This window comes from Sus scrofa, chromosome 3 (assembly GCF_054392235.1).
Source record: "Sus scrofa isolate SSC_HxYL_T2T_F1_AM1 chromosome 3, Sscrofa_HxYL_maternal_Yorkshire_Landrace_v2.0, whole genome shotgun sequence".
Taxonomy (NCBI): Eukaryota; Metazoa; Chordata; class Mammalia; order Artiodactyla; family Suidae; genus Sus; species Sus scrofa.
The window spans coordinates 4,088,600-4,101,659 of NC_139385.1; the positions used below are offsets into that span (position 1 = coordinate 4,088,600).

The 13,060-nt window shown below is 54.3% G+C and overlaps 1 protein-coding gene across 2 annotated transcripts in view; it reads right to left on the bottom strand.

Annotated features, from left to right (window-relative positions):
- Nucleotides 1-5,789: 5,789 nt before the first annotated feature.
- The window catches only part of RNF216 (ring finger protein 216), a 171,098-nt gene continuing 163,827 nt past the window's right edge, over nt 5,790-13,060 (bottom strand). For both annotated transcript variants that reach the window (XM_021086051.2, XM_021086050.2), the window contains exons 16-17: nt 9,341-9,410; nt 5,790-8,618 (exon numbers count right to left, since the gene is read on the bottom strand). In XM_021086051.2, the coding sequence (XP_020941710.1) occupies nt 8,299-8,618; nt 9,341-9,410 (390 nt within the window). In that variant the 3' untranslated portion in view covers nt 5,790-8,298. The remainder of the gene's footprint in view (nt 8,619-9,340; nt 9,411-13,060) is intronic.

A 13,060-nucleotide genomic window follows, 5' to 3' on the forward strand; every position in this document is an offset into this window, starting at 1 on the left:
TGCCTTATGATGACAGAGGTCAGGGAACTGCGCTGTGTCTCAGAGGCAGGAAAGGGCAGAGCTGGGTAGGAACACCCAGCTTCGAGGTTGCTCTAGGCTTCCTTTTGGCCATAGGCCCCATCAGAAGGGAAAGGAGAGGTCTGGGGCTGAGCAGGCTTGGCCCCCAGGGTGCTAAGACAGGAGCAGCCGCAGGGCCTCCAGCAGGTTGTGCGCCTGTCTGCAAAATGCTCCTCCCTTGAGCTACAAGCAGGCCTCCATCTGTACAGACACATGGACCCTTATAACTCAAGCCTTTTAGCATGAGAGGTAAAGCTCCCTTCTCTGAAGACCGGGCAAGGCCGCTTGGGGGAGGTGCATTTCAAAGCCCTGACTCTGGGCTGTGTTGACTTTATATAGCTTTGCTTTTGATCCAGTTTGGTTTTTCTATTTTTTTTTTTTTTTTTTTTTGTCTTTTTGCCATTTCTTGGGCCGCTCCCACGGCATATGGAGGTTCCCAGGCTAGGGGTCCAATCAGAGCTGCAGCCACCGGCTTACACCAGAGCCACAGCCACGAGGGATCCGAGCCGCGTCTGCAACCTACACCATAGCTCACGGTAACACTGGATCCCCAACCCATTGAGCAAGGCCAGGGATTGAACCCACAACCCCATGGTTCCTAGTCGGATTCGTTAACCACTGAGCCATGACAGGAACTCCTCTATTTGCTTTTATAGCATGTGCATTTTTGGTAAGTGGCCTCAAACTCCATAGAAATTAGTAAGGGGGGGCAGAGAGAAAGGGAGGGAGAGGGAAGGGAGCGGGAGAGGGAGGGAGGGAATCAGACTTGGGGCCAACAGAGAAAGGAGAGACACCACCACTTAAGAAGGCTGTGGCCACAATCTTTCCAAGGGCACATCCTGGATGCAGGTGCTGGCCTCTCTTCGAGCTGAAAGCGGAGCAGCAAACACGGGGGCTCGGGCGCGCTGGGCAAGGCGGTGCCTGTGCGCCAGCCCTGGTGGGTCCTTGACAGGTCAGCGGGCTCGCCCGCAGCTCTAGGAAACCCGGCCCGAGGCGCGGGGGAGGGTGGGGGGGAGAAGAAGCTCCGGCCGAGAGGGGCGAGGAGGGGCGCCCGTCTCCGGAGAGGTTGCAGCCCGCGTGCAAACCGCAGCGGAGCTCAGCGCTGCCCGCTGAGCCGGCAGTGCAGACGCTGTGAGAAAAGCTCCCGAGGTGGTTTCCAGCTGCAGCGCTCTCTCGCTCGGGGTGGTTTCCTGCGGCCGTGCAAGTGGAAGAGGTGGCGGTGCAGCGGGGGCAGCTGGCCCCAGGGCGGGAAGAGCGCGGTGGGCCCCTGGCGGGGCGGGGCTTCGAGGAGCCGGGAGGAGGGTGAGCGTCTGAAGCCCGGGGGCCGAATCGGCGCCCCGGACACCGACGACCAGAGGGCCGGAGGGGGTCCGCGGGTCAGGAGGCTCACCTCGCCGCTGCACCCCGGGGAGGCCGCACCCCCGGGATGTCCGCCTGGAGGCCCGGGCCTGGTCCGCTCAGCAGTCCTAGGCCTTCGGGACTCATCCTCGGGAGCGCCCCCCTGCCAAAAGCCACGGCCTCGCAGGCCTTCTCCGCGCCCCGGCTCCCGGCTCCGGGCTCCGTCAGCAGCACGGCAGGGCCGGGATGCCGCAGGAAGCCCTCCGGGCGCCAGTTCCCTTGGAGTCACGCCTCCGCCCCCCCACATAAGCTGAACTGCTCCCAACGCTCTACAGCCCCGACACTGATGAGCTGACGGAGCATGCAGATTCCCAGGAACAGCCAGAACCCAGGGCCCTGCAGCCTGTGGACCAGGCCCAAGGCTGAGGAGGAGGGGCCGGCCTCAGGCATCGCCCCCTTCCCGACCCGTGGGCTGCCTCTGCTCTCTGCCCTGTGCCCACCAGGCTAGTGTTTCAGTTGCATGTTTCTTGCCATCCTTGCTGGGGAGCCTGACAGTCCCAAACCATGCAGTTGGGTGTCACCTTCCAGAGGCCCAGCCCGAGCCTGTGCCGCTTAGAGGCGAGTGACCAGGCGTGTGGATGGCTGTGCCCTGTGTGCAGGCCGGAGGGCACAGGGCAACTTTCAAGGCAAAGCCAGGCCAAGCCAAGCCAAGCCAAGCCAGCGCTAAGTTCTGGGCTGTCTATGGCAAAAATGTGCTGACGAGGGGAGAAGAACTGGTTCTTCAACTTAATCCTGACCAAGAGGGAAGACACCCATGGAGACTGAGATGTGACCAGAACCCACCAGGAGTGATGGCAACAAAGGGCCAGCAGGCTGGGCAGGGCTGGCGGTGCACCAGCCTTCAGGAAAGGATTTTAATAGTCCAAAGAAAATGCTAACAGAGCCTGCAGCAGGAGGTTATAAAAGAAGGAGATAAGTAAAAATAGTGTTTCAGAAGCATTTGCTCCCACCTTGCTCAAGATAGAATGAAAATCTGCACATCTAGTTTTCTGGTGTTTGAAACACACCATATGCATCACAGAAAAAAACCCACTGGAAGGAAACACATCAAAGCATTATCAGTAGCTACCTTTAGGAAACAAAACATTTCTTTCTTTTTATGTTTTGCTGTGTTTTCATTTAAAAACATTTACGACTGACAAATGCATTCATTAAAAAAAAAGACACTTTTTTGGAGTTCCCTTCATGGCTCAGCGGTTAATGATTCTGACTAGCACCCATGAGGATGCGGGTTCCATCCCTGATCTTGCTCAGTGGGTTAAGGATCCAGCGTTGCCATGAGCTGTGGTGTGGGTTGCAGACGTGGTTCAGATCTGACATTGCTGTGGCTATGGTGTAGGCTGGCAGCGGCAGCTCAGATTCAACCCCTAGCCTGGGAATTTCATCTGCCACGGGTATGGTTCTAAAAAGCAAAACAAAAAACAGAACAAAACAAACAAAAGATACTTTTGGACATTGCAATTACAAATGCTCCTGACCTAAAGGCAGTTTTATCTACAGAAAGAGGTGAAACTACAAGCCTCGGAGTCCCATTCATGGCTCAGTGGTTAATGAACCCAACTAGTATTCATGAGGACGTGGGTTCGATCCCTAGCCTTGCTCAGTGGGTTAAGGATCTGGTGTTGGGATAAGCTATGGCGTAGGTCGAAGACGTGGCTCGGATCCCACGTTGCTGTGCTGTGGCTGTGGTGTAGACTGGCAGCTGCAGTTCTAATTAGACCCCTAGCCTGGGAACCTCTATATACTGCGGTTGTGGCCCTAAAAAGACAAAAAAATAATAGGCCTCCATGAGGTCAGATTACAGAGGACATGTCTCAGGACAGCTGAAGTACCATGGTCACAAAGATGTGCCAATAAGGGGCTACAGCACAGCAGAGGGGTCTCACCTGTGACTGGTGAGCTGACACAGCCTTTGCAGAAGAGGAATCTGGCAAAAGTCATGAGGTACACACACACTCCAGAGAAAAGGGAACCCTCCTACACTGTTGGTGGGAATGCAAAGTGGTGCAGCCACTATGGAAAACAGCATGGAGGGCCCTTAAAAAACTAAAAATAGAGTTACCATATGAAACAGCAATCCCACTCCTGGGCATATATCCAGAAAACATAAAAGCTAATTCAAAAAGGTACATGCACCCTAATGTTGACTGCCGCACTATTTTCAACGGCCTAGACACAAAATAAATGTCCCTCAACAGATGAATGGATAAAGATATGAGACACACACACACACACACACACACACAATGGAATATTACTCAGCCATAAAAAGAACAAAATAATGCCATAAAGAATGAAATACTGCCATATGCAACAAGGATGGACCCAGAAGTTATTAAGTGAAGCTAAGTCAGACAGACAAATGTTATATGATATAACTTATATGTGCAACCCCAAAGGGGGAGGATAAATTGGAAGTTTGGGATTATCAGATGCACCCTACCATACATGAAACAGAAAACAGGATTTAGTGCATAGCATAGGGTATCACATTATGACTATTTTTTATTTGTATGACCACCCCTGCGGCATATGGAAGTTCCCAGGATAGAGGTCAAATTGGAGCTGCAGCTGCAGGCCTACATCACAGCCATGGCAACACCAGATCTGCGCTGCATCTGCGACCTATGCCATAGCTTGCGTCAATGCCAGATTCTTTTTTTTGTTTGTTTGGTTTTTTTTTTTGTCTTTTTAGGGCCACACCTGTGGGCTAGGGGTCGAACTGGAGCTGCAGCTGTGAGCCTACACCACAGCCACAGCAACGCTGGATCCTTAACCCACTGGGCAAGGCCAAGGACCAAACTCACGTCCTCATGGATGCTAATCAGAATCAGGTCCGTTGAGCCACGATGGGAACTCCAAATGCCAGATTCTTAACCCACTGAGCAAGCCAGGGAACGAACCCACATCCTCATGGATACTCTACGTCAGGCTCTTAACCTGCTAGGCCACAATGGAATTCCTATATTCAGTATCTTGTAATAAACCATAACAGAAAATAAAAAAATACAGATACATGCATAAATACATATGTATAACTGAACACTTTGCTGTACACCTGACACTAACACACTATCCTAAGTTAACTATACTTCGATAAACCCACACACACCCCTCCATTCTTTGATTCACAACTCTGCTACTGGAAATGTATCTACTGCAACATCGAAGGGAGTGTTCACTGAGTGTGTGGAGGCAAAAGACCGGAAGTATCCAAGTTTTCCTTAGTGGGTGAATGGCTAAATCACTTGTGGCAAATATATATAAATACCACAGAAAGCATAAAAAGCACAACTTAGAACCATATAGACCCACAGACCTGGAGGGCACTCCATGATTGCAAAGAGAGAAAAATGAATTGCAGCAAAAGCTTTTGTAACAGCAAAGCCCCAGAGTCCTGCTAAGCAGGTGTGTGTTGAAATGTGCTGGAGGGCGTGTGGGCTGCAGAAGGAGGAATGCGATTCTGGTTCTCTGGATGGAGGATGGAAGAAAAGATTGTAACAGATTAGGGGAAAAAACATGATCTATCCACCGGATGAAAATGTAGGATAGCCTGTGATATTGCTGCAAACGTGTGTAACACGGAACATGCACAGCAACAAGAACTGGACGGCCTGTGTAAATTTAAAAACACACCAACTTAATGAAGCTGGGAATGCAGTAGCAACTTCTGTCTTGGATTTACTTGGAAAAGTACACCTTTTCCAAAAAGGTACATCTTACAAAAAAAAAAAAAAGTTGCAAATAGAGAACAGCCCCGTGTATTATCAACATTTTTAACTTGGTTTGAGCCCAAGAATGCTGTGGTCCACCTGTGTCCAGGGTGCCCTCCAGGCCTGGCAGGTGGCAGGAGGTGCACGAAGACGCTATACCTGCGGCTGCTCTGCCCAGGGGCTCCCTGTTTTCAGGACTGGTCTCCTGTTCTGAGTGGTTTCTCCCTTTTGCACCCACCTCCAGGCTGGCGTCAGTGGCCTGCTGCAGGGGGCTGGAAGAGGGGCTGCCTGCACTTTCTTGTAGGGGATTCTGCGCTGAAACACAAAACAAAAAAATAACTCCTTTGCGTCTAACCCGGCCTGGGCAGCCACCCAGGCAGGGTTAGCCAAACAGATCACCTGATTTTCCTTCCAAGCAGGCCCAGCCCCTCAGGGCTACTTTGGGATCAGATACCTCAGCTCTCCAGCAGCTTCCCGACGTCGGCTCCGGGTGAGCAGTGTTTCGAGACGTTCTCATCACTCTCCCCGAATCCGGAATCCTCTGGCTTCAATCTGAGCAGGCCCCGGAACTTCGTGGGGGTCATCCCACCTGCGCCGGATGGAGAAACGAAACCAAGGGCAGACTGCACAAACGTTTATTTACAAAAAGTCCAAGTTACATATGATACAGACTTTTTACACACAGTAGTTTAAACAGAATTATTTTATGTATTTTTACTACCAGAAGGTAAAGAAAAAAATTTAATAAACTAATCATTTTTGCTATTTTTATACAAAGTGACAAGTCATGCACTTTTTTTTTTTTTAAAGTTTTAAAACCTTGCTAAGTGCAAATACTAGATTCCTCTCTCCAGTTTTAAGGCAAGTAGAACGGGACTGCTGTTGGGCAGTCTGTCACTCTGGGGAGCAGGCGCTGCAGCCCTGAGAGCCTGAGAGGGGAAGGGGCCAGGCTGCCTCCGGGACTGCTGTGGCCCCCAGACAGGGGCCGAGCTCTGCGAGGTTCTCGTCATTTGCATCTTGCTGCCACTGTTGGCTTGTTAGATGATTATGGCCCCCGATCCCATCACGAGAACAGACTGCTTGCTTCTCTAGCAGCCTGGATCCAGGTCCTGCCTCCAGGAACACTGAGGCACTGACACGGTCATTTTGCAGACACCTGGGGACTCATGCTAGGGTCAGAACTTGCAGCAACAACCTTCCCCCAAACAGTAAGGGCCAGGTCGGCAGACCTGAGAGCCACTCCATAGCCCAGCTCAAGGAACGTTAAGAAATGGGGCGCCCTTGGCTCAAAGAGGCAGGAGTGCTTCCCTAGCTGCCTCTTGAGGCTAGAAACACCCAGAACTCATCTCAAAGGACAAGTCTTCGGTTTGGCCTTGGGGGGACCTTTGTGTGCTAGGTGCTAGGGCAGGCACGGGACCGCACTGTCAGGGGCACGTGACACCCACCCAAGGTCTGTCCCTGTTCCGCCCCAGACCCTTCAGTGCAGCCACATGGCCTGGCTGCAGGGTGGAGGTGGAACCCGTTCCTCCGCTGGATGACGAACTGGCTCAGGAGGCCTCGGAGGTTCTGGTGGGGTGGGGTGAGCACTGCTACGAGTGGGACAGGCAGAGCGTAGCTGGGCTCCCCCTCCCCATCTGGGGGGACATCTGTTACCGGTTCACAGCTCTGAGCCTCTGCAGGGGAAGCATGGGGCAGGGCGCTCCTCTGGCCGGCAGGAGAGGCTCCTGGCAGGAGAGGCTCCCGGCAGCAGAGACTCAGTGCAGCCTCTCCTCATGAGCCCTAATCCCAAGCCTGGGCGACTGCCTATCTGCAATGTCCAAACCCAGAAAGACAGTAAGAAAGGCAACTGAGGCCATCACCCCTCCATTTAAATTTCTGCAACACATCTGAGAAGCTGAGGGCAGTGGGTAACTGACATGGTGGTGCGTGGTCCCAGGGCACAGCCCTCCTCTCTGAGGTCTGGGAGTGTGAGCTTCTGCAACAGGGACAGAGGCCAACACAGGAAGCCAGGTAGGCTCATTCCCCACGGAGGCCTCTGCTCTGCACGTGGGTGGCTGGGGCTGGACAGCAAAAGGCAAGTGGGAACACGGCAGGGACACCCTGCAGACTCACAGCCAGACTCACCTGACCTCAGCAAAGAGCAGCTGCTGAGTGCTATCTGCGTCATCTATCCCCTGGGGAAAGCTGTGCCCCTCTCCAGAACTTAGGGCAGAAGCAGCTCCCCAGGAGAGCAACCAGACCTGTCACAGCCACGGCAAAAGGATCTTGTGCTGGGCAAAAGTTTCAGGACCACCCCACCCTCATCGGCTGCCAAGCATGGGTAACAGATCTGACTTTCCAGACACTGAAGGAGAGAAGCCCTAGTAGCCACGGAAAACTTGGTAAGTTCAAGGTGAGTAAACAGCAAACAATTCTTTAGATAAACCACAAACACCCGGCTCTGTCTGGGCTCAGCTGAGAGCGAGAGGGAAGGAGAGAGGCCTTGGAACAGTCCCTGCGGCTTTTGGCCTGGGGTGCTGGACTCTGGACAGTCTGCAGCCTCCCCACCCTGAGCAGGGCTCCCAGGCCTGAGGCCATCGCTCTGCCACCTCTTCGGTAGGACCAAGAGGCTCAGGGCCGCAGGGCGCACCTCACTCCAGGGGGGCCAGGGGGTGAGGGTGGAGCAGGAGAACCAGGCCTTCTGAACACGGTTCAGACCGCTCAGTTCTCTCCAAACTGCACTATTGGTTACTCCAGTTTACCATGGATCCACCTGCCACAGTAAGGACGGCTTCTGCTGTCTGCCCGGGGGAGGGGATGGAGGCAAGCCTTTGAGGGACAGAGACGGGCTACCTTGGGGTCAGGGCCACTGCACTGGCTGCTAGGACGGCGGAGTCTTCAGGAAGAGGGTTTTGCTGCTCCCTTATCTCTGTCTCAACAAGTACCAGACCGATTGTGTTACGGGCACCCAGAGGGTACCAGCCCTTCACAGGGAGAAACCCAGCCTATCTATCCTCTCGAGAGCCAAGTCCGTCATCCCTACGTAGAAGGCAGGGGCACAGCCATCAGCCTGGGGGGCGAATGGCTACCTATCCAGTCCCCACCCTGCAGAGGCTGCCCGGTGGGGCTCCCGGGAGGGCGGGCCCAGGCGTCAGAAGCGATGCCGCGGCTGGGGGCCAAAGTGCATAGGCAGGTTGTGCTCCAGGGGCACGTGGACGGGGGCGAAGTCGTAGTTAACCCGGACGTTGGGCAGAGGGGGCACGTAGGGTGCCGGGATGGGACCCATGTTGAGGGGGAAGTTGTTGAACATGGGCCGCACGGGAGGCAGGGGGAAGGGCGGGTGCACAAAGGCATAGGGGGGGATCTGCGGCGGGTGCAGGTTCTGTGGGACAGGCCTCGGCAGGGCTTCGGTCCTCTGGACTTTCTCTGGAGGCTTCTCCAAGGGGGGCCCGATGCGTTTGAAGGTGTTCTCTGAAAGGGAGATGGGCTTTAGTAGAGGAGAGAGTTAAACGCCACTGTGCTTGGACCTGGCTGGAGACCAGGGCTACACATCCTGATCCTGGACCCAGGGGCCCCCGAGCTGGGGGCTGAAAGCCTGGAGCATGAGGCCAAGACCCTCCAACCTTCAGCACCATTCTGCCCTGTGGACACGGGAGGGGCGGCCTGGCCAGAGCAAGGCTGACTAAAGCCCCAGAGGCAGCCTGCACGCACGTGCGCACAGCCCCCGACCAGGTTCTGCCGTCGAGGACAGGACCATACTCTCTGAGTGTCACGCTCTGCAGGGATCGCCCCGGAAGGCCGCAGACCAGCAACCCAGCTCAGAACGGGTGGAGTGTCTGGAGAATTTCCTTTAGAGCCAGGGCCTGGATGGCCCCTTACAGAAACTCCATTTCGTTCCTTTGTAACCTCAGGGGGCCTACTGTCCTTTCAAGTCCGCCCTGGCTTCTATTTGCTCCAAATCTCAAATCAACCCCCTGGGGTCTCCTTGCCATCAAGGAGGTGCTGAAACCGTCTCTAAGCTTTCCTCCTTTCCCCAAGGAGCTGCATGTGTGCAAGGCGTGTATCTGCACTCCCGGGGTTGTCCCTGGCTGGGTGGAGTGCCAGGATCCCCAGGGAGGCCAGCAGCAGGGGGTCCCCCCGTCCCCGGGGGACACAGAGAGCACGGGTGCAGGGCTTGTGGTGGGAGCACTTGCCTCCGTTCTTCCTTTTCTGTTCCTCTTCAGCCTCCTTCTGGATTTCCTCAATTAGCTTCTCATCATCTTCCTAGAAGGAAAGCAACAGGACAATAAGCCTGCTCTCAGCCAGCTCCAAGCAGTGCTGAGGTTCTGATGGGACATGCAGGAGGCTGGCCTACTGCTGGTCAGCAATGGCGCTAAGCCAGAAACTTGCCGCTGACCAGCAGGATCCTGGGCCTGTAAACCTCTCATTCTCAGGTCCCTGAGAATTTTCTTCCTTTGTCATTAGATGGTGTGCCCACAAGGAATCCCATCTGAAGGGCTGGGACCAAGAACCTATGTCAGTGCCTGGCAGGTGGCTGTCTGAGAGCTGGGCTGAGAGCCTGCTTTATTCACTCAGCTGCAGGGTTAAGAAATTCCCTCAGCTTGGAGTTCCCATCATGGCTCAACAGTTAAATGAAACACTAGTATCCATGACGATGCGGGTTTGATCCCTGGCCCTGCTCAGTGGGTTAAGGATCAGGCGTGTCTGTGAGCTGCGGTGTAGGCTGCAGACGTGGCTCAGATCCCGCACTGCTGTAGGCTGGTGGCTGCAGCTCTGATTTGACCCCTAGCCTGCGAATTTTCATATGCTGCAGGCACTGCCCTAAAAAGACAAAACAAACAAACAAACCCTCCCGAAGCTTGAAGAGGGCAGACGGATGACCCAAGGGTTTGGGGCGGGGGCAAGTCTGGGGCAGGCAAGGCGTCAGGAGTTCCAGATCTCCCACCTACAAACTCTCTGATCACAGACGTCCTTTTGCGTAGAGCCCAGCAGAGTCTTGCTGACGCCCTGAACTGAGCTGGACAGATGTCCACGCAGGCCTGCTGGGCCCTGAAGCTCCAGGCAGCAGTGGGCCACAGAAGAGCAGCAGCCCACCAGCAGGCCAGTGGCCTGAGCCAGGAGGACGGGCACAGCAGTTCAAGACCAGCTCGCCTACAGATCTCTCCGTCTCCCTCCACAAGCAACACTTGGGGAGGTGTGCTTCGTTAACTGGCAACTCAAACTTGGATTATCCCAGCCTGGGGACAGGAGTTGAAGATGCTTTGCCAGGGTAGCTCTGGGGTCTGTGCCACCTACAGTTGCCACATCTCCACCTGCCTTAGGTGCCAAGGTGAGAGAACGGGGCTGCTGGCCGAGGACAGAAAACCTTAACCATAACTGCCCTGTGTGATGTGCTGGGGTTCAGCCCATGCCTCAGTGTCCCTGCAAAGAGGCTGGGACTGAAAGGACACTCACTGGGTTGACAAAGCCCACCAACACGGTGCACGTTTTTGCTGTTCAGCCACAGGGCTGCTGCCACCTCAGCACGGCCTCGGAGGTGCAGGACTTAAGTCTACCCTGCAGGCAGGGCTCAATGAGGGGCACAGCAAGTGCACTGATCAAACTGAGTGACAGGCAGGTGTGCCCTGTTTCTTGGGGTCTTCTGTCTGCTTCTCTAAGAGTTAAGGGCAGACAAGGAGTTCCCTTGAGGTGCAGCAGGTTAAGGATCTGGTGGTGTCGCTGCAGTGGCTTGGGTTGCTGCTGTGGAGTGGGTTTGATCCCTGGCCTGGGAACTTCCACATGCCGTGGGCATGGTTTAAAAAAAAAAAAGGTCAGTCAAGCTGGGAAGAAGAAAGGAGAAGAGCAGTGGTGCCCAGTATGGAGCATGAACCAAGTCTGAGAACCTCCAGAGGTCTGCTGGAAACGTGTGTTGCCCCAGACAAGCATTAAGCAAGGCCTCTCTGCAGGGCCAGCGTGGTCTGGGCAGGAGTATCCTCAGTGCTCCACTGACAGGCAGCTCTGCCTGCCTGATGTCACCCGTGGAACTTATGAATGGAGGGCCACAGAGGGGAGTGCGGGAGCTGGGACGGACACCTGGAACGAGAGTGTAGCAGCCCCAGGGTGGAGCTGAGCAAGGGTCAGCCTGTGTGGTTGCTAACGTCACAGCCAAGGCAGTCACTCATGATCTCACAGACACTCACAGCCCTCCCGTGATTCTGGAGTCAGGAGCGTCGCTCAGTGCATACTGGATGCTGACTCTGTGGCTGGATGCTGGTCTAAGTTTACTGGTTAAATTTTTCTTTCTTTCTTTCTTTCTTTAGGGCCGCACTGCTGCATATGGAGGTGCCCAGGCTAGGAGTCAAATTGGAGTTATAGCTGCCGGCCTACACCACAGCCCACAGCAACGCCAGATTTGAGCTGCGTCTGTGACCCACACCACAGCTCACGGCAACGCTGGATCCTTAACCCGCTGAGGGAGGCCAGGGATCGAACCCACAACCTCATGGTTTCTAGTCAGATTTGTTTCCGCTGCGCCCCGACGGGGAGCCCTACCGGTTAAGGTGATCAGGAGTGGAAGTAAAAGGCATGCCTACGGAGCGAGTGAAGAGCTACGTGATACACTCCCTTGGTTTGGAAGCTAAATTCAGGACTGTGTCCCTGGAGACGGCGGGCTCCGCAGGCAAGAGCCGGAGGCCCTATTATCTGCTTACATCCTCTAAGCCTCAGGTGCCAAACGACATCGGGACTCAACGGTCTCAACTCTGTCTTCCAACTCTGCCATTTGGAAATTCTTATCATACTCCTACATCTTCAGCCTCACCTGGCCAGGTATTCTAAGCAATGTAAGGGGAAGGGGAGAGGTGACAAAGGTTACGTTCCCAACATGCATTTCAGACGCTGCCAAGTGCTTCTGCACATCAGAGAATCAAACGTCCAGGAGGAATGCTGGTGGGCATCATGCCCACCTCCCAGGTAATGAATGAAAATCTCTGAGAACCCTGCGGCGGGGTCGATCCGGCCTCTTGGCGAGCACTCTAAGCGAGGAGACTCAGTCTACAGAGCAACCATTAAGCCAGTCATCACAAAGGGCCCCAGTGACTTCGCAGGCTTTGGTGGGCCCAGTCTGAGGCTCTCCATGTGAACGTCAAGAAAAATTCTACCAATTGTCTAGATTAGGAGTTGGTCAACATTTTCACTGAGGTGCCAGTGGAAGCCTAGGAAGAAAGTTTGGGACAAAAAACCCTCCTGCTGTGGTGCAGTGGGATTGGCAGCGTCCGCAGCGCTGGAACCCAAGCTCGATCCCTGGCCTGGCACAGTGGGTTAAGGATCTGGTGTTTCCACAGCTGCAGGGCCAGAGCTGTGGGTTCCAACTGTGGCTCAGATCTGATCCCTGGCCTGGGAACTCTATATACCACAGGGCGCCAAAAAAGGAGAGATCTAGAAAACTGGAAAGTGGGAGTTCCTGCTCTGCACTGCTCACTGAGCGACCTTGGCAAGTTCCTGAACATCTGAGTCTCAGTATCTCATCTGTAAAATGGGTGGATGAAGGGACTGAATGGGCTCAACTGTACAAAGGACTCAGCAAAAAGCAAGCACTCCTTTTGGCCACGTCTGCAGCATGCAAAAGTTCCTGGCCCAGGGATCGAACCTGCGTCACAGCAGCGACTGCAGCCATAGTCGTGACATGCTGGATCCTCAACCTGCTGAGCTACCAAAGAACTCCAGGCATTCCTTACGAAGGGCAGGAAAATTTTGAAAAATGACAGCGAAATTTTAAAGATGAGAAGTTTCAGAAAAAGTGGTTATCAACTGGGAGATGCCCCAACATTTCTCTCAGTGGCTTCTCTTCGGGACGAATGACAGTTTTCCTAACTCTGGTCAGTTACGGTTCTAAGTATTAGTACGATGTCACCACCACTGCCATCGTCACCGCT